General features: G+C 43.9%; 1 protein-coding gene across 1 annotated transcript in view; it reads right to left on the bottom strand.

Annotated features, from left to right (window-relative positions):
- Positions 1 to 2,537: 2,537 nt before the first annotated feature.
- The window catches only part of TM9SF3 (transmembrane 9 superfamily member 3), a 65,576-nt gene continuing 43,095 nt past the window's right edge, over positions 2,538 to 25,018 (bottom strand). The window contains exons 10-15 of the mRNA XM_068257565.1: positions 12,668 to 12,807; positions 10,912 to 10,980; positions 10,205 to 10,351; positions 9,539 to 9,622; positions 7,654 to 7,730; positions 2,538 to 4,245 (exon numbers count right to left, since the gene is read on the bottom strand). Of these exons, the coding sequence (XP_068113666.1) occupies positions 4,178 to 4,245; positions 7,654 to 7,730; positions 9,539 to 9,622; positions 10,205 to 10,351; positions 10,912 to 10,980; positions 12,668 to 12,807 (585 nt within the window). The 3' untranslated portion in view covers positions 2,538 to 4,177. The remainder of the gene's footprint in view (positions 4,246 to 7,653; positions 7,731 to 9,538; positions 9,623 to 10,204; positions 10,352 to 10,911; positions 10,981 to 12,667; positions 12,808 to 25,018) is intronic.

Here is a 25,018-nt window from a genome sequence, read left to right as displayed (position 1 = left end):
CAAATAGTGTTTTAAGAATTTATAAATCATTAAATAATGTGTATGAAATCGGCAGTTCTTAAAACGTTAATCTTCCGTTTCTAAACTGAAACTTATAATTACGTTTGTTAAAAAAACAGTAATATTTGTTTAAACATTAGAATTATATAGTTATGGATAATCTTGATTTATCGTTAATTATTATAATAAAATGTGAAAATATTGTTTATAACAATGATATTAATATAAGTACATTCATAATAACTGTTGATTAGTATAATTAAAATTGTACTAAAACTATACCTAACCCTACTCTCACACAGAACCCTCCCTGTACCTATCCCTAACCCCTAGACCCCCTGGTGGTGCCTAAACCTAAGACCCCCCTGGTGGTGCCTAAACCTAAGACCCCCCTGGTGGTGCCTAAAACTAACCACCCCAAAGCCCTCCCTGTACCTATCCCTAACCCCTAGACCCCATAGGGTGCCTAAACCTAAGACCCCCCTGGTGGTGCCTACACCTAAGACCGCCCTGGTGGTGCCTACACCTATAACCCCCCTGGTGGTGCCTAAAACTAACCACCCCAAAGCCCTCCCTGTACCTATCCCTAACCCCTAGACCCCCTGGGGGTGCCTAAACCTAAGACCCCCCTGGTGGTGCCTAAACCTAAGACCCCCTATGGATAATAATGTTTTAAAAATGTTTTACAAATAGTGATTGTAAAAAATATATTACAATTTACGTTACGTACTGATCGCTTTATTTTGTGAATAATAATGTTTTACAAACAGTAAGGGTTAAAATGTTAAATCATATTTTAATTAAACAGGATAAATATGTTTAGTATCTTTATAAACGTTATTCGTCACGGGCTCATTTTGTAAAGTTAAATCATCACAAGCACAGTTATAAAACCTTAAAAATCTCCGGGCGCCGTTTGTAAGAGGTTAATAATCTCCAGCGCCTTTTTTTCCCTGTTCGGCGCCCATTAAACGATATTTATAATGGGAGTGAATGGGGCGCCCTTTTTGTCCACTTGTCTCATGCGGCCAAATCTCCTGCTTCCGTATACATTTTGTGGGGTCTTAAATGGTGGCTGGATAGTGTACTGGTTAAAAGCTCTGTCTCGGACACAGGTGACCTCGGTTAAAATCTCGGCTGTTCAGTAAGCCAGCACCTATTCAGTAGGAGAGACCTTGGGCAAGTCTCCCTAACACTGCTACTGCCAATAGAGAGCGTCCCAGTGGCTGCAGCTTTGGCGCTTTGAGTTCGACAGGAGAAAAGTGCAATATAAATGTTCTGTGTCTGTCTGAAAATAGAAGACTGGATACATCTAAGAGACAACCAACCACAAGGCAGAAGTGAATCACAAGTCTGTGCACACTCGAGTCTAGAAGGATGATGTCACAGGAAGTCACACTCCAAAACGAAAAATGTTGCATGTAAAAAAACAAACCAAACCTACCACCGTAGGTAGGATAGCTGTAATGTATATCAGGAGGTGGCAAACCATGTGTAAATATTCTAAAAGCTGATAATAAAGGAAGAAGGATGGAGGACTTGGACAACGCATATCTCAGGCGAAGCCTGCTTCTGCAGGTCACCTTACAAGTGTCAGAAGTGCCATCAACAAGCAGAGAACCTCCACAGCACAACTTGACACTAGATGTGTCCTTTCTTGTAGGAAAACACCCAACTCTTTATCCATTTGTAGAATGTTTATACATAGTTTGGCACCTCCTGACATACATTTAAATGTTTTCTAGAACATAAAGAGGTGTCCAGATGAAGACAGTTCGGCCCGGTTCACATCTTTGTTTTTTAACGGAATGAAACCGGAACATATACTGTACAAACAGAATGAATGAGAAAGGATCCAATATTAAACTACTGAACCATTCACATGCGTCTGTTGGTATGGATATGTTCCGTTCACCGGACCAAAAAAATAAAATAAAATGCAGCAGGCCCTAATTTTCCGGACCATTCTGCCCAGCAGAACAGGACAAAAAATGCTTTTGCATTGGGACAATAGAGAACGAGAGGTTTCTTCACACTAGTGAAGAAACGGACTGTTCCATGGGGGATGGAAGCGAACCTGAGCGGCAGGGGTGAGTGAGGGTGCAGCAGCCGGCAGGGTGAGCGAGGGTAACTGGGCCTTAAATACATATCTAAACGCAGGCGGTAGAGGCTTCCGTCTTCTTCCGCGTCATGTACTAGTCACATGACGTGCTGTGTAAGCAGGAAGAGGAAGCCTCCGCCACTGCCATTAGGTATGCATTTGCTGGCAAACGGAGTGAAAACCGATCCGATGCATTGGTGATCAAATCAGTTTTCACAATCCGTTTGCCAATGTGCACAGAGCCTTCCGGATCCGGCAAAGCGGAGACCGGATCCGTTTGGTTCATATTTTGTAACGTGAACCGGGCCTAAATAACAGCAGAAAGATGCAGAGCTGGCATAAAATGCATGTGCTGCTCAGATATGGCATATGATAACATATTACACATTTTGGAAGGCCTTGATTAAAAACGGCACACCGGCAAAAGTACACACTATTTCACTGGCGTAATTTTACTTTTATTTCCCAATCCAACATACCTTTTAACATTATGCAATCAACTATACATAAGAGAGAAACAAAGATTTCTGCATTGTCATTGTGTTGAATATATCAGTGCAATCATGTCTAATAAATGTAGAGGAGAAAATAAAAAAAGCAATATGTATTCAAAAAATGTCACCCTTTGTTCACTAGAACATCAAGTGCTCTGCTGTAAAATAGCCATTATCGGAGGACTAATGTAATCAGCTTTTTCCAAGGCCGAGATGACATCACAAGGAAAGAAAAATCAGAGGACATCCAGAACAGTTTTATCTGAAAGTTTTATTTCAGTTTTCTGAACACTCCAAAGCCACAATGCTTCAGATGTTACATAAGTGTCCAGATACGATTAACGAGAGAGAAAAAAAATGAAATAAAATAAATTTTTCTAAATTACAAATCCGGCTTAGGTGTAAGAGTTTCTGAAGAAAAAAAACAGTATGGAAATGAGACATACACTCATGGAGAAAAAAGAAAGTCTCATGCAATGGCAGGCAAGATGTCAAAAGCCACCCGACGCCACAGATTTTGTACATCGAAGAATTATCATCAGGGGGAAAAAAAAACAAAAATCAAAAGCAAAAGAAAACTCCTTAATAAACCTGTACATCCAAATACATTTGGGATCTAAACCTAAGTTATTACATTATTTATGTTATATACACATCTCCCCAGTCATATTTACGTAAAGCCTTCATTGAATCCCCTAAAAAAAAACAAAGAAAATAAAAAGAGACAACATAAAAATATTCCAACACATGGAAACAAAAGCAAATCAACATTGAGCGGGCGAGGGGTATTATTATAGGATTCCATTAAAATGTCTTATGCAGACCCACATGGCCCATAAAATCAAATTAATTTCATTTTACTGTACAGTGAATTACAGTGCCGAGAACAGCTGTTTTCAGCCCTCTTTGGATGGATTCTTAAAATGCAGTTTCGTTTTTATTCTTTCAGAGATAAATACATGGGGCACTGGTCCAAATACATGGAAAGCTGTTATTTTACATGCAGTTTTTGTCCGTTGTAGTCTCAACAAAACAAAATGGCCACAACATGGTTAGAAACCCACAAGCAAAATATAAACGGACATTCTAAAGTGGCAACAAAAATCAGAGGGGAAAAAAAAAAAAAAAAAAAAAAAGAGGATTCCTGGAACAGCCATCTTATAGAGTGTTTAGAAGGTACCAAGAAGACTACTAATCAACTAGTTTGAGCAGCCAAGATTCCCTCTTATTTATTGAATGGAACAAATGCTTTAAATAAACTGTGTGTCCTCTTCACTGAAGAGAGCTAGTCTATTCATCTTTTATGAGCTAGTTTCTTTTCTTATTTTGGGGAAGATTAGCCATGTACTGTAGTAATGCTTACTGCATATAATCCAAGCATTTGCTGTGACCGGTTGGAAAAGCAGTCTGTAAGAAAACTAGGATCAATGAAATAGATGCCATTTTAAGCCATCCACAGAACGGAGACCAACACAGTACCCAGTGTTAAAACCCAATCTCTTCTGGCACTGACGTGCATGTACACCCCCAGCCCTGGAAAAGAGTAGCAACTGATCCACAGTTCCTGTTCCCGCTAGACCTCTCAGTCAATTTTCACATTAGTGTAGATTTTCCGGACAAAGGCACTTGTTCCCATGTAACCAATAGCTCCTGCAAAAGAGGAAAAAGAACAGATTAATAAAAGGCGATATCAGATATTGCATAAAAGCACACCATAAACTTTCACAAAATTCTACCTCTGTTTGGTCGTCTTTATGTTGAGGGACCTAATCTACTCCTGCACTTCATTATGCCTAAACAGCCCTAAACTTATTTTTCACTGTAATTTTTTTTTTAATATGGTGGCAATCAGATGTTTTAGGGCCCGTTTTCACTAGAGTAGTGCCTCGCAACCCCCGCAAGTACTTCCGGTTGTCTTCTGTTCAACCGGATGCGACTTCCCGTCGGCGGCTATCAGGACTCGGATGGGTGCTGCGGAAAACTGCAGCATGCTACCCATAATTTTCTCCCGCGTGGCATTGTGTAAGTAAATTCGCATCAATGGAAACTACTCCATTGACGTGAATTGGTTGCAGTTTTCTTGCATTGCGGAGTGGTTTCCGCATAGCAATGCGTCTAGCGCAAACAGGCCCTAACTATTAGATAATCTTATCCTTTTTGTTTTTCAATACCATACTACTTTTGTTATCTAATGCATATTATGCTGCCAGTGGCCACTTGTGGGGGAGTAGCTTATAAGTAGATGAGGTTTTCTGACCTTGCCATTACAGGACTGTCACCTCAAGAACCACCAGAGGCAAGAGTACCTTCTTCCCCAAAGCAATCTTTCTGCTAAACTCAAGTCCCCCTACCAGGCATGTCCTCCGGAGGCACTCCAGCCTGTGGCACCTCAGTCCCTTAGACAGCGAATATCCAGCTGCCCACTCTATACTTCCCAGCACCTGAGAGGCTCAAGCTTTTCCCTATGCTCTAATGTTAGCATAGTTTTGCCTGTCTCCCTGTATTTATCTTCGATGCTGTCAATGTATGTAATTTGCTCTATTGTCATTGTTATGTCTGTCTTTGCTCTACAGCCAATGCCATGTGAACCACAAAATTCCGGGTTCCACACACTTCATACTTGGTGAAGACAGGTACTTCTGATGCTACTCAACGCTTCCCAACAAATAGTGGTCCCTGCAGAACACTCTAGGTTTTCTAACCTGTTTAACTACTTTCCATCCAGATTGTGGAGCCTGTAGAACACGTTTCACCACATGACTATCAAGCAAACAATCTAAGCTAACAACACTTCACCTCCTGGGGTTTCCTGCACTGCTAGGTCAGGAGCAAATGGGCTTCATAGTTACATCATTATCTAAGTTGAATAAGGCATGCATTCATGAAGCTCAACCTTTTGAGCCTCACTGCATCTGAATTCAAAGGAAAGATAAGCCAAAGCCACCAAGTCTGAAGCCATCTCCCTGACTAATGCTGGGAATACACGGGTCAATTCTGGTGCTCGATTCTGCGCCTGATCGTTTTATCTGCTCGATTCTCTTATCTTCTGCTCGTTTTTCTTATGTTTCTTCAATTCACTTCTTTGAGAAATCGAGCGGCGAAACGATCAAAATGTGATCTGACATGTCGGAAATTATCTATTGAACCATCTTAATGGCTCAAAATGGAGCTGTGTATTCCCAGCATAAATCATTACATTTTATCTGCCCAATATAGCCAAGTTGTCTAGATCCTTCTGAAGTGTGACACTGTTCTGCTGAGTGTTAATATTTCCAACTAATAATGCTCTAATCTAAAAAAAAGTCTGAACTAGAGGACTCTTACAAAAAGGAAAACCCTTTTAAAAGGGAAAGTCCAAGCTAAATAATAAAAAAAAAAATCCACTTACCTGGGGTCTGGCCGACGTCATCAGGTCTGTACTGCGCAGACGCAGAACTAATGCACCTGCGCAGTACAGACCTGACGACGTCGGCTAGACCACATGACCAGCGTGGTGGAGCGCACAAGAAGCAGACCTGGCAAGGAGAGGAGACCGGGAGCCACAGCAGCTGCGGCGAGTGCACAGGACAGCTGCCAGGGGCTGAAAAAAGCCAGAGGTAAATGGATTTTGTTTTTTTTATTTAGCTTGGACCTTCCCTTTAAAAGGGTTTTCCTTTTTGTAAGAGTCCTCTAGTTCAGACTTTTTCAGATGAGAGCATTATTCGTTGGAGATATTAACACTCGGCAGAACAGTGTCACACTACAGAAGGATCGGCGTGGTGCAGCGCACAAGAAGCCGACCCGGAAGCAGACCTGACGAAGTAGGCTTCTGTAATGGAGGACACTGGGAGCCACCGGAGCTGCAGCGAGGGCACAGGAAGGCTGCCAGGGGCTGGAGGAAGCCCCAGGTAAAGTAGATTTAGATTTTTTTTTTATGTAGCGTGGCAGTATCCTTTAAGGCCTGGAACCCACTAGCAGCCATTTCCTGAGCGCTTGTGATTTGAAAAGCTCTTGCTAATGAAATGCTTTGTGTGTCATTCCACTTGAGGGATGTGATTTTTTAAAAGTCACCCATAGCATTACATTAAGAAGAGCTTTACAAGTCATAAGCGCCTAGAAAACCACTGCTAGTGGGACCCAGGCCTAATTCATAAGCCTTTTTTTCCAGCTAGAACATTGTACATTACAACAAGCTCTAAATGTTTGCTTTAAAGGACACCTGAAGTGAGAGGGATATGGAGGATGGAGGCTGCCATAATGATTTCCTTTTAAGCAATACCAGTTGCCAGACACTATTGCAGCCAAATAGATCAGTAGGACTTCTAGGCAACTGCTATTGTTTAAAAGGAAATAAATATGGCAGCCTCCATATACTTTAAATGTTTTGCTTATGCGCTACCAATGCTTATGAATCCAGCAAACTTCAAACCAATCTGTGTAAAGCAAAAAAAAACTTGTAATTTAAAGAGACACTGAAGCAAAAAAACTAAAATAAATAATGATATAATGAATTGGTTGTGTAGTATGGATAATTACTAGATAATATTTTTATTTTCAGTTATACAGTGTTTTTTTATGACATTGCATCATTCTCTGCTATTTGCAGTTTTTTTCAGAGCAGCCCGGTGAACTTTTGACCTGTTCTCTTCTTTTTCTTTGGAGAGAAAAATAAATTACAGTGACTGACAGTTGAGATAACAAGTGTCAGAAGACAGAGCTGTGGAGCTCAATGGCTCTTTTGCATAGATAACTGGAGTTTAACTCTTCCTGTACTGGAAACAATATTAGACTTATGTCTCTGCTCTAAATGTTTTATTTCTTAGCTGTACTACACATACAAATCATATGATTTTTTTTGTTTCAGTGTGTGTCTTTAAATGAGATGGGTAATATACAGTAGTTGAAGCTATTTTTGCTATATGCTCAGAAGATATGTACTGTATTCACAGTGAGTCCTAAATTTGCCATATATAAGAGCCTTTGCTTTGCATTGCTTGATGACTAAACATGCTAACTTGGATAACTTATTTTCTGCATGTTCTGCAAATCTAAATGCAATATAATATCCAAGTAACTTACCACACATAATTCCCAAGGCGGTGCTAAATACTGCCATATATCCAAAGTAAAATGATGTTTGGAACAATCCATACATCCTGTTTTTTGGAACAAACAAAAAAAAGAAGGAAAGAGGTGAATTATATAACAGGCAGATTGAATTTCACATAACATACACAGGTTACTAAGACAACATGTATGCAAGTAGTCACACCTTTGTGAAGATGCATCGATTACTAAAAAGGGTCATAAATCCTAGCATTTAATTTCAAATACTACCTTCCAGCAATTTAATCATGTCACAACTAGAAGGTTGTTTCTAATGTAGTGAACAGTAAACCTCTGAACATCCTAAAGTGTATAGAATGTAAATTAACAAAATCCTGTATGTTATAACTACCTAGTGCGTAAAGCAAACCTATAAATGCGTTGTATACAATGCATGTACAGATCAGTAACCTAAGGGCATCGACACTTATCCTACCACTGTTCTCTCACTGCCATAGAATTGATTAATTTTGGGATGTAGTATTCCCCTGCCCACCACCATGTGGCTACACTCCTGGTCAGCCAGCTCCAACCACAAGTCTTCTGCAAGCAGAATGCAGTGTGGAAGCATTCAACAGTCCATCTGCCTGCTATGAACAAGGGGGACAGTCTGGGTTCTCAGGGCAAGTAAGAGGTGGGGCAACAATTTAACTAGAGGCAGTACGTATAAATGTGCGTACACGTATTTGACTGATGTCACCCATCAGGGATTGGGACCCAGTCCATTGGGCAATATCGTTGGGCAGCACAGATGTGAAGTCAAGCATAGCTGACTAAGCGCTCTGTTGCAGTGCAGGAGGGGGTATGCACAATGGAGTTGACTGTGATTTTGCCAAGTTGATACACCCAATTGTGGAGTGGTGGTCCAGGACCCCTGTACACATACATGATTAGCAGCTGAGGTGGTCATTATTGCCCGCCTCAGATGACTTTGATCATGTGTATGTACATACCTTAAGAGCTTCTGCCCAAATTTCAGGATGGCTGCGTTTTGTGAAAGGCAATGATATGCAGTTAATCACAGAAAGCTCCATTTGATGTTCCCACTAATTCACTGCATTGCTAAATTTATGACCAATTCTCTGCACTTCCCCAATCAGCTTATTTAAACGGTGTGTGAAATTCATTGCTATTTTTTCCCTCTCTAGTTCATGTTTTACTGCGAATTAGACAAAATAGTACGTCAATTTTGTGATGGCTGAAAAATGTTAAACCCTTTCGATCAATATTTCTTTTAACAGATTCCTTGGGAGAATCAATAGGTTCGGATTGCTACGGATTATTTGGAAATCAATTTAGTGAAAGCCCGTAGAAAATACACATCTTTTAAAATATTGTTTTAAAATCTAAGCATATGGCTAGCTTGAAATCGGCTTTATGAGACAATTACGTAAGTCATGACAGACACATTCAGACATTAACCAAGACATGGGTGGGTAAACGTATTCAATTGCAGGCAGCTTCCTGTCCTCCCTAACTGCACAGCAGGGCTGTAGATCCAGTAAAAAAATCATTTGACTGACTCCTCAGTTTATAAAACCACTGACTCCAGGTACCTAAATATTGCTCCACCTCCCCGACTTCACAGCACTGCTGCACGCCACGCCAGCGTAAATGGAAACCGGCCTCTCGCCCAATCACAGCTTCCAGCTGTTATCTCCATGGCAACAGCAGCATCATGTGACCCGCTGTCAGTACGTGCCAGCTGGACGCTGCGACTGGGTGAGGGGTTGGTTTCTACTTAGTTGGCTTTCAGGCATATTAGCTAGTCATAATATGAGAATAAGTCCAGCAATTCAGATCACTAGTCCACAAAGCCTTATGAGTGATAAAGACAACATGAAACAGAAACACTTACTTTGTTTTGAAAAAGTAGTAGTAAAATGAGTACATGTAAACATAGATTGCAGTGGAAGCAGCAGAGAGAAAACTCGTCCATTGCCTGCAAGACAAAATCAGCATCCTTAATTTTGAGAAACATCTGAAAGCAGAAATAAATGACAACCTACAAAAAATATCTCATGAGAGAAGAGTGGACGTGATTTAGCAAGTGGGGAAGGGTGGAAGTCTCCAGACCTGCGCAAATACAGTGACTATTTGTCCAGGATTTAAAAAAAAATGTCAATTGACTACAGCTTTCATCTGGGTCACATCACACCACAGCAAGAGTGTTAAAAAGGTACATAATTGAACTAGTTATGTTTTTATAGTCATATTCATGTACACATGGCAACTTTTTTTTATATATTAAAGTAGTCCTGAATTTACACACCAGGTACGTCAATATGGTACTTGGTCCCAAACTGTCACCCAAAGGATTAATTCCCGATCTCTACGGACGACGCTGTTCAGGTGTGTGTACGCATCTCAAGTATCTCAGAGATTTATAACTATGGAATGGACTATAGTTAAGCTGCATTCCGGGCTCACTTAGTACACCAATCTGGTCACTTAAATGGCCAAATCTGAGGAATGGGGTGCGAAGCGCTAACAGTTTGTGCAGTGAAGTTTAGGCAACACTTACCACCTGTAATCCTCCGCATTTAGAAGGAAGTATGTACACACGATGGTGACACAGACAGTCACAATGCAGAGAATGACCAAAACTAACATCATAAAGCCATACACATAGTAGATCTTGTACGCCCAGAAAGATGTAAAAATGAAATACCTGCAAAGAGAAAACAAGCAGAAGAAATTATTAAGCTGGTTTGAGAAATACAACCATTCCCAAACAACAATCACCCAGCCATTTATTAACCTTTTTTTGTTGTGTGCATAAACTTACACACCCTGAAAGTCCACAGTGCACCTGAGATGAAGGAAACAAAAAGGATTTTTATTTACCTTGTAGTCTGTCAGCATTCATGTCTTTCCAGGGTTCTCCATGGTCACACAGACTAGTGCTTATGCGTACTCCTGGCCTTGCACCTGTTTGCGCTCTCATAGACTGAACTTGCGCAGAACGCTCCCTGGCTACAGAAGCGCAACGGAGATGGTGCGCCCTAAAAGCACAGTCAGTGCGCCGCAACCAAGCTGGATTGCGTACTTTACAGCAGCACAGTGGATTGGCCCTAGAGGACATTGAGAAGGCTGACAGACTACAGGAGGCTGGTGAAGCCCCAGGTAAGTAGAAAATCCTTTAGTTCCCTTATATCAGGTTTACTTTAACACCCTGATTCCACCAATAATAATAATTTAAGAGAATATACCGTAAGTAAATAAACCTACATTTCAATAAAAATAGATCCGAATGGTAGAATTCCACCAAGACACACAATGACAGCTGGCTCCATAAACCTGTGAATAGAAAACGTAAAAGCATTATAAATGCATTTCGCTACACTTTCCATATGCGCATCTTCATTAGAACATTTATGCAGTTAAGATGCCCCAGAGCATCCTGAAGTGTGCAGGAGGGGAGTGCGGGATCTGCGGGGAGGCAAGTAATCTGACTGCCGCTGCATTCCGACGTGATCTATGGTGTGTTCAATCGGCTTACACTTCCGCATTCAGAGCCGGAACCTCCCAATGTAAGCCAATGGAACTTACCAAAGACTGCATCAGAATGCAGGCACCGGCCAAGTCATCACTTTACAATGCAGAATGCTGGCGATTAGCTGGATAATGTACTGGTTAAGGGCTCGGCCTGTTCAGTAATCCTGCACCTATTCAGTGAGGAGACTTAGGTTACCTAACACTGCTACTGCCTATAGAGCGTGCCCTAGTGGCTGCAGCTCTGGCGCTTTGAGTCTGCTAGGAGAAAAGCGCAATATAAATGTTCTGTGTCTGTCTTGTCTACTTACATACTTAAAGGAATACTATCGATTCACATATTTTTTTCAATCGGCACAGGAATTGTTTGGGAAGTGCTGCTAAGTACTGGTGTATACATTTTAGTAGCAACTTCTTTGTTTACTGTTAGCAAAATACATTCAAAGTTTACTGACGCCAAAACTGAATGCTGACTGAGCCATGAGGAGAGGGGAAATTCCCCTCACACTTGATCAGTTAACTCTAGAGAGAGAGACAGGACACAGGAGCTGCAGCTGTTGGGAGCTCGGTTTCTGACTGAAGTGTCTGAAGAGAGCAGAGGAAATGTAACTAATTGTCACAGCTTTATCATAATGTTTTTGCTTTCAGAGTTTGATATGTTTGATATTTGCTTTCTGTAGTCGGATATGCAACTCTGGCTGTGCATTGAAGCAGACACCCCTTCTGTAATTGATTTGTCCCAATATAGCTAAATCCTACCCTCAATAAATTACAGCTTTTGCCTCTGATATTTAACATGAAAAGTAGGAAAATGTTTACACCACTACTTAGACATTATTTGCACATTGTCATTTTAGAACACTTGGGGATCAATAGTATTCCTTTAATTATACTTCTGTTAGGACTGGTTCATGGTTTATAGTCACCCTTTACCTCTGCTTACTACTACCTCAAGCTAGGCTTAGAAATCTGATACATTCCTACAAGGGGCTAAAGGTACCCACATACTGGTCGATTTCTGCCATCGATATACGGCCGATTTGACCGATCTGATTGAATCAGCTAGAAATCGATGCAGCAGAAAGCATGATCAATCGACTGATTTCTGATTGATTTAGTCGATCAGTCCGGATGGAAAATCTAGGTTGATTGGCTGCTGAAGGCAGATTGATGGCCCATAGCGTTGCATTGGATCGAATAGTGCAGCAATGCATTTCGATAGATATTCAATACATTTCATACTGAATTACAAACAAATCTATTGGAAATCTGTTCCTAGTGTGTAGCACACATCAGATAGATTCCTGTCAGATTTGACCTGACAGGAATCTATCTGATGAATCTGTTGCAAACCTATAAGTGTATGGGTACCCAGGTTTCCATGTATACAGACAAGGTTTCTTTTTAGAGCTATTGTTTATCCATGACCAGTAAACTACATTCTGCAATCCATTTCGCTTGAAATTCCCCTTCAGCAATGATAAATCCTTACCACTTTTTCTCAGGGATGGGCCGCGGAACTGCATTGACACGACACGGGAAGTTGGGCTGTCCTGCCAAGTTTCGACCAAGTATTGTCCCCACCAGGTTCAATGGAAGGATCACAAAGAAACAAATGCAGCACACAGCAACCTAGGACAGCAAAGTCACATGAATTACTAAGCAGTTATTCAGTGTGCAGGACTACATTCACCACAGAGGGCACTTCCTGCGGATCAATCACTGCCTGCTACAGAGATTATACTGCTCTTTCAGTGTCACTGAATGGGTCAGCTGCCAATCACACACATATAATGTGAGAAACAAAAGTGCATGAATAATTTATGTCTGTAACGGCAGAAACTGGGATGCAGTCAGAAGTTTTGAAAACATTTTACTAAAGCTACTGCAGCTTGCAGCATTCAGCAACCTCACACTATGTTTCACCATTTCTACTGAAGATAAGTAAGAGGCAGACACATTACTCTGCTAATTGATCTGGTAGCGGAGAAAAATCATTGCCTTGCAATTGGCTGCCCAGTAAAACATTGCTCACGTTCACTTCCAAATGAGCTGATGCACTGTTAAACTTTTTTTTCAATACAGCTTTACCACAAACTAAAGAGATGGACAACAGCAAAAGTCTGCCTTCCTTGTACAATCTACAATGGTTAAAGGGATTTTTTGCTAGAATATATTTTTTTTGTAAGCATTGGAAAAAAACCTAAGCTCAATATAAAAAAAACCCTCCTGAGGGCCACTATATACATTTAACCTCTTGAGGACCACAGGCTTACACCCCACTAGTGACCAGGCTATTTTTTTTTTTTTTACAATTCAGCACACTGCAGCTTTAACAGTTTACTGCTTGGCCATATAATTCAGCACACAAATGAATCTTGCTTCCTTTTCTGAGCTTTTTGTTGGTGGGATCTGATTGCTGCTGCAATGTTTGTTTTGTTTTATTAATTTTATTATAATTTACTTTTTGATAAAAATGTTTTTTTTAATCACTATAGGGATCTGTTTCCTTGCCACTCGAGGGTACAGCTAAGTCACGATGCTGTCCCCAGTACAGCGCTGCGATAGATCGCAGTGCTGTACAAAACAAACAAAGCCGTTGTAATTTTTTTTTCATAAACAGCCTGCCAGCCGCGATCCCAGCAGAGAACAATTGCGCATGGGCTCCGCCCCCAGGACTTGACACCAATCGGCGTTAGACGGTCCTGGGGGAGCCACTCTGTAGCCGTCAATGCAGAGCACACTTTACTGGAGGTGACTGGTTGTATTCCGTTGGCATACCAGTGCACTTAAAGTGGACCTGAATTCTCTTGCACTGGGCATAAGGACCACAGAGAAATGCCCCTTTATGTATTGGGAGAGTTAGCCTGTCTAATTCCCACTCATCTGTGAGTAATCACAACTGTAATTTGATCTCATTTGCGTCAGCTGACTGCCTTGGCAAAGCAGCTAATTTGTAAACAAAGGGTGTTAACCCTATGTCTGCTTCCATGAAAGCAGGAAGTAAACACTGCAGATTTATTGCAGGATTTTTATCAGCTGTAACAAAAATGGGTACTTTTCCGTTTGCCGGGCGCATCCACTAAGTGGCGTTAATTACTATTTCCCCTCCAGGCCGCCATGGATAGTAGGGAAATATGTAATTCTGGTGGAGTTTTATCGCCACCTAGTGGATGCGCCTGGCTAACGGAAAAGTACCCAAAAATGTTTTATTGGGCCATCGGCTATCTTTTTGAGCAGAGAGGAAGTTTGGGCATTCAGGTCCACTTTAGCAGAACTGGATTTAATGTTAAGCATTCCTGCCACAGAGAAAGCCACTGCAATGCATAGTTTCTTAAACCTGTCCTTGTGACTCCCCAAAGGTGCATGTTTTACAGGCAGCCTTACCTATGCACAGGTGGGGTAATTAGTGCTTCAGCTGGGTGGATTCCATGTAGCTGAGCCACTAATTGCCCCACATGTGCATAGGTGAGGTTGCCTGCAAAACATGCACTGTTGGAGAGTCACAAGGACAAGTTTGAGAAACACTAGTCTAGAGAATGATCAATTCTTCTACAACAATTCCTACTGCATGGAGAAGCACTTGATACCATACCATATATGAATGCATGTTGATGCTGCATTCCTGTCCAAACTATTAACTGCTGGGAAATCATGGACACTGGTGCTCAGAAATACCTGTGTCTTCAGGCAATACAGCAATTATCTGTAGGAGGTGTAAAGAAGGCAGCATGCAGAGATTTTTTCACTTCAAATTTAGTGGCCGTAAATGCCTCAATACATTAAGTGATTAGGGTACCAAGACAACAGAAAAATGAACTTGGCCAAAATAACTTGTGACCCCTCCAAGCTATCCTTCAATGTGGCCTGTAGAAGCTGCCCAGTGAAGCTGTCAAACATTGCTCAAAATGCTTGATGCTTACACACCAGAATATTGTTGGCAAAAGAACCCATGAATTATCTATTAAAATCACAAGAATAATATCTAAGGAGTAAAATCAAATCCAGCAAAAAAAAAAGATCTTAACAGAAAAGTTATTTCCGTTCATGGCGTTTAAGTTCAAACACCATGTTTGGAGCATGAACTGTATCTGACAAGTTAGAGCAGGCTTCATTTGTAAGCAGAGTAGCAGCGCACAATTACCTTGGCCAACATCCAAACATGGTAAATGCGGGGCCTTACTTATGCCTTTCTTAAAAAAGGCAAATCCTTGGGTGACCCCAGTAAGCATGCAGAATAAAAGATGGTGCAGAAATGAAGGGAGGGATTAAGCGGAGTCACAGAACCAAAAAGTAATCTTTAATGCAGGTGGAATGTCCTGCTGTCAGCATTCCTGAAGCGTGAATCAGATTACTACCAAGGAATGAAATATTGGCAAAACGCATGTTCAGCACATGTCAGGAGTTCCTGTAACAGGATGAGGGATTTCTGCTGGTATTATACACAAGATAAAAAAATCCTACAGCTAATTATGTGCATATGGAGAAAACAGCCTAAAGCACTGTTATTCAGTGATACAGCTTTGGGTTTATATTTCCATATTCTTACTTTTAATCTCTGCTTTGACCTCCTTACAACCTCATTTCCTAACCACTGACGTACACACACAAACCATTATAATGTTATACGGAAGAACAAATGTGGGTGGAAGTCACTTAACCTAAAAGGTATCCATACATTTTTATTTTCGATTCCCTTCAGATTGAACAAATGGATCCCCTTAAATGTCCGATCGATTTTCAGCCGATTTTGACTGATGATCTAGGTCAATTGGGAGCAGAGCAGGAGCCTAGCATTGTACAGCATAGGACAGTGCAACCCTGCTGCTCGATCTATTTTCAATAGATCCCCTGCTGGAAAATCAACATCCGAGACGAATCGATCATTTTGCCACATCGGGTGGCAATCTATAAGTGCTTGGCCAGCTTTAGTGTTAAGGGAATCTAAAACCCCTGGAAGGTAACTACCTCAAAGCCAGATTTGGAATTTTATTTTACTCCAAAAAGTGCATACAACACTTGTATGCGTTTATCTAAGCATTTTTCGACAACTGTGTTTAAAGAGGAACTCCTGTGAAAATAATGTAATAAAGTAATGCTTCATTTTACAATAATTATGTATAAATGATTTAGTCAGTGTTTGCCCATTGTAAAATCTTTTAAATCCCTAATTTACATTCAGACATTACATGGTGACATTTTTACTGCTGGCAGGTGATGTAGCTGCTGCTAGCTTTTTTGGCAGTTGGAAACAGCTGTAAACCGCTATTTCCCACAATGCAACAGGGTTCACAGACAGGAAACTGCCAGGAGTACCACGGTTCTCAGAGTTTCTTGTGGGAGGGGTTTCACCACAATATCAGCCATACAGCGCCCCCTGATGGTCGGTTTGTGAAAAGAAATAGATTTCTCATGCAAAAGGGGAAATCAGCTATTGATTGGGATAAAGTTCAATTCTTGGTCCGAGTTTCTCTTTAAGTGTGATAAACCATGCTTCTCCTGCTGGAAAGTGTCTACACACATCACTCAAAATGTACTTGGGAGTCCATCAACCATAACTCCCTGGGTCACCACTGGTGTGTACTGGTACACAGCCATGACTAGGGATATCACATGAGAACACTGAGGACTTTACAAAAAAGAGCAACTGAAGCAAGAGGTATAAGGAGGCAGCCATATTTGTTTCCTTTTAAGCAATACAGTTGCCTGGCAGCTATCCTGCTGATCCTCTACCTCTAACACGTTTAGCCATAGACCCTAAACAAGCATATGCAGACCAGGCGTTTCTGACATTGTTAAACCTAACAAGATTAGCTGCATGCTTGTTTCTGGTGTGATTCAGACACTACGGCAGCCAAATAAACCAGCAGGGCTGCCAGGCAACGGGTATCGCTTAAGTAGTAGGGTGGCATCCCTTTACATCTCACTTCAGGGTCCCTTTAAAAACACAACAAACATAAACTCAGCCTAAAGGGCACCCAAATTCAGAAATATTGCGGCTTTTGTCTCAATTTCATTTTGAAAAATGCCAGTTTCCTTGCTGTTCTTTCTATCTACAGAGTATGTATATTTCAGTGAGCTGCTGTGCTTTGTGGAAACTGATCCCAGAACCCCAGAACTGCAGGGCAGATGGTGAACACCTAAGCCTCTATGGTGTGTGTGTGTGTGCGTGCGTGCGTGCGTGCGTGCGTGCGACGTCATTACATTCATACACAGGCATCATAAAAATTAACAATTAATGAAAAAAATGGAATACTGCCTAAGGGTTATTAAGGAATGAATCAATCAACTTTCAAAATGTCTAAAGCCTGCTGTACAAAACGGAACACAGCCTAATAGAAAGGATCAGTGACAAATTGCACATGAGATGCTATAAACATTGCTCACCAGTGCCACCTAGTGGCAATACCAGGTTACAGTTATTCCTATTCAAAATACAACATTGCAGCCTTACACAGAGCAAGACCTATAAATTGTGACCTCTTTCCCATAGACGGCTGAACTGCTCGCTTGTCAGGCAAGTCTTCCTCCCAACTGCAAGCGCATTTGGCTGCAATTACATGCAGCTGAATGGCAGCGACTGGTAACATCATGCTTGTCACATACTGTACGACATGCAGTGGCATTACCCGGCGGCAAAAAAAGGTCTCTTGCCGGAGGACAGTAATAGATGCAACTTTCTTATTGATGCCAATGACTGACTAAGATGCAGATCATAAATTAAAACAGTCTTAGGTGGACTCGGTAGTCTGTTATCTTGCAGGCTGAAGGCATAGAAAGAAAAAAAACTGCCACAGAAAAGACAACCGGCACATTCTTGGCTTATGTTACTAAGGAGCTTGAGAAAGCAAGGCTTAAAAGTAAGGCTTGAATGATACTTTATCGTATAAAGCTGATTATATATATATATATTTTAAGGGCATTCTTCATTTTAATATGATTTTTATTTAAGCTTTTTTCCTGCTTTAATATTTGGAGTCACTGACCCAGAATGAGTGTTGTGGACATCAGGTGTTCCATTTCACAGTGCTGGCCTGTACCTACATTAGAGGCATGTTGCTGCTGCTGAGACCAGGGTTATATCCAAATGATTAGGTTTTATAAAAGCAGGTAAGCTTATGCTGCCCATGTTTGTTAGGGTCAATCTGAATTAGAAAAAAGCTGCCGCAAAAAAAGAAGCAAAGTGGCACCATTTAAAGAGAACCCGAGGTGTGTTTAAAGAATGTTATCTGCATACAGAGGCTGGATCTGCCTATACAGCCCAGCTTCTGTTGCTATCCCAAACCCCACTAAGGTCCCCCTGCAATCCCTCATAAATCACAGCCTTACTGTGAGGTTGTGTTTACATCTGTAGTGTCACTCTCAGCTGCTCCCCCGCCTCCTGCATAGCTCCGGTCCCTGCCCCCGTCCCTTCCCTCCAATCAGCAGGGAGGGAAGGGATGCAGGCGGGGACTGGAGTTCTGCAGGAGGCGGGGAGAGCAGCAGACTGTCACTATAGAGATAAACACAGCCAGCTGACAAGCTGTTTGTCAGCAGCGTGGCTGTGATTTATGAGGGATTGCAGAGTGCAGGGGGACCTTAGGGGGGGTTTGGGATAGCAACAGAGGCTGGGCTGTATAGGCAGATCCAGCCTCTGTATGCAGATAATATTCTTCAAACCCATCTCGGGTTCTCTTTAAAGGACTTACGAGGCCAACTACGTGAAAAAAGTTAATTACCTGCCTCTAAGTTTCAGGCACGGAGGACGCCGTCCGCGCCCTCCGTGCAGCGCCGCCGGGTCCCCCGCTCATTATCCCCCCCGGGCCGGCTCCCGACCCCACGGCCCGGGTCGGGCTCTCCTTCCCCTCCAAAGATGGCCGCTTCCTCTGGCCGCGGCTGCGCAGTCCGCCTGGCTGCGAATGCGGCTGCGCAGCTCTAGGGCCAACCCTTCCGTTCCACGCTACGTAGCGTGGATCGGAGGAGTTGGCCCTAGAGCTGCGCAGCCGCATTCGCGGCCAGGCGGACTGCGCAGCCGCGGCCAGAGGAAGCGGCCATCTTTGGAGGGGAAGGAGAGCCCGACCCGGGCCGTGGGGTCGGGAGCCGGCCCGGGGGGGATAATGAGCGGGGGACCCGGCGGCGCTGCACGGAGGGCGCGGACGGCGTCCTCCGTGCCTGAAACTTAGAGGCAGGTAATTAACTTTTTTCACGTAGTTGGCCTCGTAAGTCCTTTAAGGCAACGGCACAGTTGCACTAAGAAAAAACATCACATCCTTATTGATCCTTTACAAAAGGGACACTTATTTTATCTGGAAAACACAAATCTTCACCAATACACTAGTCTACCACTAATCCTAAAATGAACTCTACATACATTAAAACATTTTTTTGACTTTTTGTGTTATCCATCAGGGCTGTGGAGTCGGAGTTGGGGCAATTTTGGGCACCCGGAGTTGGAGTCGGATGATTTTTGTACAAAATCAACAGCCCTGTTAAGTATTAGACTAAGGAGTCGGAGTCGAGGAGTCAGAGCCATTTTGGGCACCCGGAGTTGGAGTCGTGGTTTCATAAACTGAGGAGTCGGAAGATTTTTGTCCCAACTCCACAGCCCTCTTATCCATGACAAGTTTAGGAGTGTCTTCTCTGATTTGCTTTACAGTTGCGTCAATCCATTCTGATGCTGCCAAAATCTAACTGTCACTAAATCAGCTTGAAAAACGAATGATCCATCAGGGTGATTTAAGTACTTCAGGGCTTCTTTATTACGCATGCATTTAGGTATGATTATACTTTTAATTAAGTATATTTAAAATAATTTAAAACAAGGACAAAGTACTTGAATGAATTATTTAACACCATGTTTAAAGTGGACCTGAACTCTTGCACAGGACATAAAGGTAGAAGCAGTAGTGTTGTACCGTGTTAGCCATCAGTAAATGCAAGACGTTTTGAATCAGGATGATACCATTTATTGGCTAATTTAGAAGCAAAGCTGTAAGCTTTCAGCTATAAAGCCTTTGTCCAACTACGGATGCAGGATTCAGTGCAACAAAGGCTTCATAGCTGAAAGCTTATTGCTTTTCTTCTAGGATAACCAATACGTGGAATCATCCAGGTTCAAAAACACAGTACACAAGGAAAACACTGTGTTTTTAGATAGAAGAGCCTGTCTAATTCCCCTCATCTTCAAGAAATCACAAGTTTAATTTGATCTCTCTGCTGTGTCAACACAGAAAGTCGGCGGACACAGCTAATATGAAAACACTGGATGTTAACCCTTGGTCTGTTTCCATGAAACCAGGAAATGGAAACACTGCAGATTTATTGTAGGAGTTCCGTAAGCAGTAACAAAATTTTTTCTTTAAAGGTTATAATGCTGTTGCTTATATTTTAGAGCTGAAAGGAAGTTCTGAGTTCAGGTCCACTAATATGCTGGGAATGCACGGGTCGATTCTGGCGCTCGATTCTGTGCCCGACCAATTCTCTTATCTTCAGCTCGGTTTTCTTATCTTTTTTTCAATTCACTTCAATGATAAAATCGAGCAGCAAAACGATCAGACATGTCAGAAATGATCTAACCACCTAATCAGCTCTGAATGGAGCTGTGTATTCCCAGTAGAGATGTCGCGAACCTCCGATATTCGATTCGCAAACCTTCGCAGAAGGTTTGGTTCGCGGAAAAGTTCACGAACCGCAATAGACTTCAATGGGGAGGCAAACTTTGAAAAATAGAAAAAAATGATGCTAGCCACAAAAGTGATGGGGGCATGGCGGAGTGGGATAGATGCCCAAAGTCCCGGGGAAAAATCTGGATTTGACGAAAAGCAGCGTTTTAAGGGCAGAAATCACATTGAATGCTAAATTGCAGGCCTAACGTGCTTTCAAACATCTTGCATGGGTATACATCAATCAGGGAGTGTAATTAGAGTTCTGCTTCACACTGACACACCAAACTCACTGTGTAACGCACCGCAAACAGCTGTTTGCGTAGTGACGACCGTGCTGGACTGGTGCGCACCGTGGCCAGAGTGTAGGCCGTGGCGCGTTTTTTTAAGCCCATATGGTCGCCGGGCTGTGGTAGCTCAATGATAGAACAACAGTGACTGTCCAGCTGATCAAATTTGGTCTGACCACAATGAAGCAACGACCTTATCTTTTGTGTGCCACCCCCACCCGAGACACTCAAATAGCCGGCGGTCATTGCTTCATTGTGATACGCAAGCCCCTTCACCGCGTCAAGGTAATGATCACGAAGGGGGATGGGCACATGTACATGCCTTTTGTTTTTTTGTTGCAGCCACCCGCAGTGCAGCCAGAAAAATTAGGCAGGCATGTACACGCACCAGAAAAATTAGTGTAGCGGCCGCTGCTAGCAGCGGCCTTAAAAATTCAGGAATCCGCCTAGAGTCCTGGACCCTGTTGGTGGTGGCGGAGAAAGCAAGCAGCCTGCAGGCAGAGATGCTGTGTGTGGGGACTGACTTAGTCTTCGGTCGTGTAGTAGCCCTCCGGGATCCATTCCTCATTCATTTTGATAAAGGTCAGGTACTGAACACTGTCGTGACTTAGGCGACTTCTCTTCTCAGTAACTATGCCTCCAGCTGCACTGAAGGTCCTTTCTGACAGGACGCTTGCGGCAGGGCAAGAGAGAAGTTGTATGGCAAATTGGGACAGCTCTGGACACAGGTCAAGCCTGCGCAACCAGTAGTCCAAGGGTTCATCGTCGCTTTTCGCAGTGTCTACATCCACACTCAAGGCCAGGTAGTCGGCTACCTGCCGGTCCAGGCGTTGGTGGAGGGTGGATCCGGAAGGACTATGGCGAGGAGTTGGACTAAAGAACGTCGGCATGTCAGACATCACCCTGAGATCGCTGGAGCGTCCTGTCCTTGCATGCGTGGACTTGAGAGGAGGAGGGTTACTGCCAGTGGTACCTTGATTGCGTTGTGCAGCCACATCACCCTTAAACGCATTGTAAAGCATTAGACAGCTTGTTCTGCAAGTGCTGCATCCTTTCCGCCTTGTGTTGAGTTGTTAACAGGTCCGCCACTTCGTGCCTGTACCGAGGGTCTAGTAGCGTGGCCACCCAGTACAGGTCATTCGCCTTGAGTTTTTTGATACGGGGGTCCCTCAACAGGCTGGACAACATGAAAGAGGACATCTGCACAAAGCTGGATGCAGACGTACTCTCCATCTCCTCTTGCTCTTCCTCAGTGACGGGATGCAACTCCTCTTTCTCCCCCCAGCCACGAACAATACCACGGGAACGTGGAGCAGCAGAAGCCCCCTGTGACGGCTGCCGCGGTTGTTGTTCTTCCTCCGCCTCTTCCTCCTCCACAGAAACACCTTCCTCATCACCACCATCATCAGAGTCTGACTCCTCTCCTTCCCCACACGACTCCTCTTCTTCCTCCTCCTCCTCCCTCTGTGCTGCCACAGGTGTTGTGGGAACATCGGGTTCGGGTGTAAATGGCTCCCACGAATCCTGCTGCCGTAACTCTTCTCGTTCACGCTCCTCCACAGCTGTATCCACCACTCTACGCACGGCACGCTCCAGGAAGTAGGCGTAGGGGATCAAGTCGCTGATGGTGCCCTCATCGCGACTCACCAGATTGGTCACCTCCTCAAAGGGCTCCATGACCCTGCATGCATTTCGCATCAGTGTCTAGTTGTTGGGCCACAACATCCCCATCCTCCCAGATTGTGTCCTTGTACTGTAATGATACAGTTTCTGGGTGACGGCTTTCTCCTGGTCTAGCAGGCAAGAGAACATCAGCAGGGTGGAATTCCAGCGAGTCGGGCTATCGCAAATCAGGCGTCTCACCGGCAAGTTGTTTCTATGCTGAATGTCCACAAAGCGTGCCATGGCCTTGTAAGAGCGCCTGAAATGCCCACACAACTTCCTGGCCTGCTTCAGGACGTCCTCTAAGCCTGGGTACTTGGACACAAATCTTTGCACGACCAGATTCAGCACATGTGCCATGCAGGGTATGTGTGTCAGATTTCCCAAATTCAACGCAGCAATGAGATTGCTGCCGTTGTCACACACCACGTTGCCGATCTCAAGCTTGTGCGGGGTCAGCCATTGCTCCACCTGTTTGTTAAGAGCAGCCAGGAGAGCTGCTCCAGTGTGACTCTCAGCTTTCAGGCAAGACATGTCTAACACTGCGTGACACCGTCGTACCTGGCATGCAGCATAGGCCCTGGGGTGCTGGGGCTGTGTAGCTGGAGAGGAGATCGCGGCGCTAGCCGAGGAGGAGGACGACGACAGCGAAGCGGTGGTAGCAGGTGGAGAGGAGGTGGCTGGAGGCCTGCCTGCAAGCCGTGGAGGTGTGACAAGTCGGTCCGCTGCGCAGCCACGTACTCCCTGCTTGCTGCCATCGGTCACCAGGTTGACCCAATGGGCTGTGTATGTAATGTAGTGGCCCTGCCCGTGCTTGGCAGACCAGGCATCCGTGGTCAGGTGGACCCTTAACCCACCGCTGTGTGCCAGAGATGACACCACTTGCCTCTCAACTGCACGGTACAGTTTGGGTATGGCCTTTTGTGAAAAATAATTGCGGCCTGGTATCTTCCACTGCGGTGTACCAATGGCCACAAACTTACGGAAAGCCTCCGACTCCACCAGCTTGTATGGTAATAGCTGGCAAGCTAATAGTTCCGCCACGCCAGCTGTCAGACGCCGGGCAAGAGGGTGACTGGCAGACATTTGCTTCTTCCGCTCAAATACTTCCTTCACGGACAGCTGGGTACTGCTGTGGGCAGAGGAGAAGGAACCGCTCAAGGGAAGAGGCGGTGTGGAGGAGGGTGGCTGTGAAGGTGCAAGGGAGAAAGTGGATGAAGACGATACACCTGAAGGAGGAAGAGAAGGAGGGTGGCTTGTCTTGAGGGGTGCTGCTTTTCCTCAGGTGTTCTTGCCATAGCTGTTTGTGCCTTCTCTCCAGGTGCCTTCGTAAGGCACTTGTCCCTACGTGAGAGTTGGCCTTTCCACGGCTCAATTTTTGCTGGCAGAGACAACAGATGGCTTTGCTCCGATCTGAGACACAGACGTAAAAAAAATTTCCAAACCGCTGAGCACCCCTGGGGTGATGGTGCTACGGTGGCATCAGCAGCTGACGTTGAAGGGCATGTTGGCTGGCTGGCCATAGCTGGCGATACATGGCGCCGGACACTGCCCCCAGCTGTTTCTGAGGACGAGCTCCCTCTGCTTCTATCATGGAGTCGTCTCCTCCTACTCCTCTCTGACTCCTCCTCTGAACTGTCCCCCTTGTCATCTCCTCTACCGGGAACATATGTGGTATCCGTATAATCGTCATCATAATCCTCCTGGCCAGCTGTGCTTTCCTCAGACACCTCCTCAACTGCACCAACTTCGGGTGGTTCATCATCCCCCTCCTCCATACTATCGCCACCTAACTCAGACGTATGAGGTGGTGTACCTGCGCCTTCTTGTTGTTGTTGCAGTAGTGGCTGGGAATCAGTGATTTCACCACCACCACCAAATAACTCCTGCGAAGTGTCAAATGCAGCGGATGTGGTGCTTGTTGTAGCGCTGGTGGCTGCGGGAGATGAGGTGTTCTGTGTTAAATACTCAAGCACCTCCTCACGATTTTGGGAAGTGATGGCACGTGCCTTCTTCTGAGCACTGTATTTTGGGCCAGGTCCACACGAAATCACAGCAACACCACCTCGCACAGCCACATACCTGCCGGTGCCTGGTGGCCTTCCTCTGGGTCTGCCTCTACCTCTTCCTCTACCTGGTTTGTCCATTTTGTCCATCTCAGGGGGATGCTAGGTATATACAGTGAGCTGGGTTCACTGAACAGTAAAGGTACTTAAGATGCAGTGAGGTGGGTTCTCACTCAACACAACA

This window comes from Hyperolius riggenbachi, chromosome 10, assembly GCF_040937935.1.
Source record: "Hyperolius riggenbachi isolate aHypRig1 chromosome 10, aHypRig1.pri, whole genome shotgun sequence".
NCBI lineage: Eukaryota > Metazoa > Chordata > Amphibia > Anura > Hyperoliidae > Hyperolius > Hyperolius riggenbachi.
Note: the sequence above shows the minus strand (reverse complement) of the source record. Positions and strands in the feature narration are given on the sequence as shown.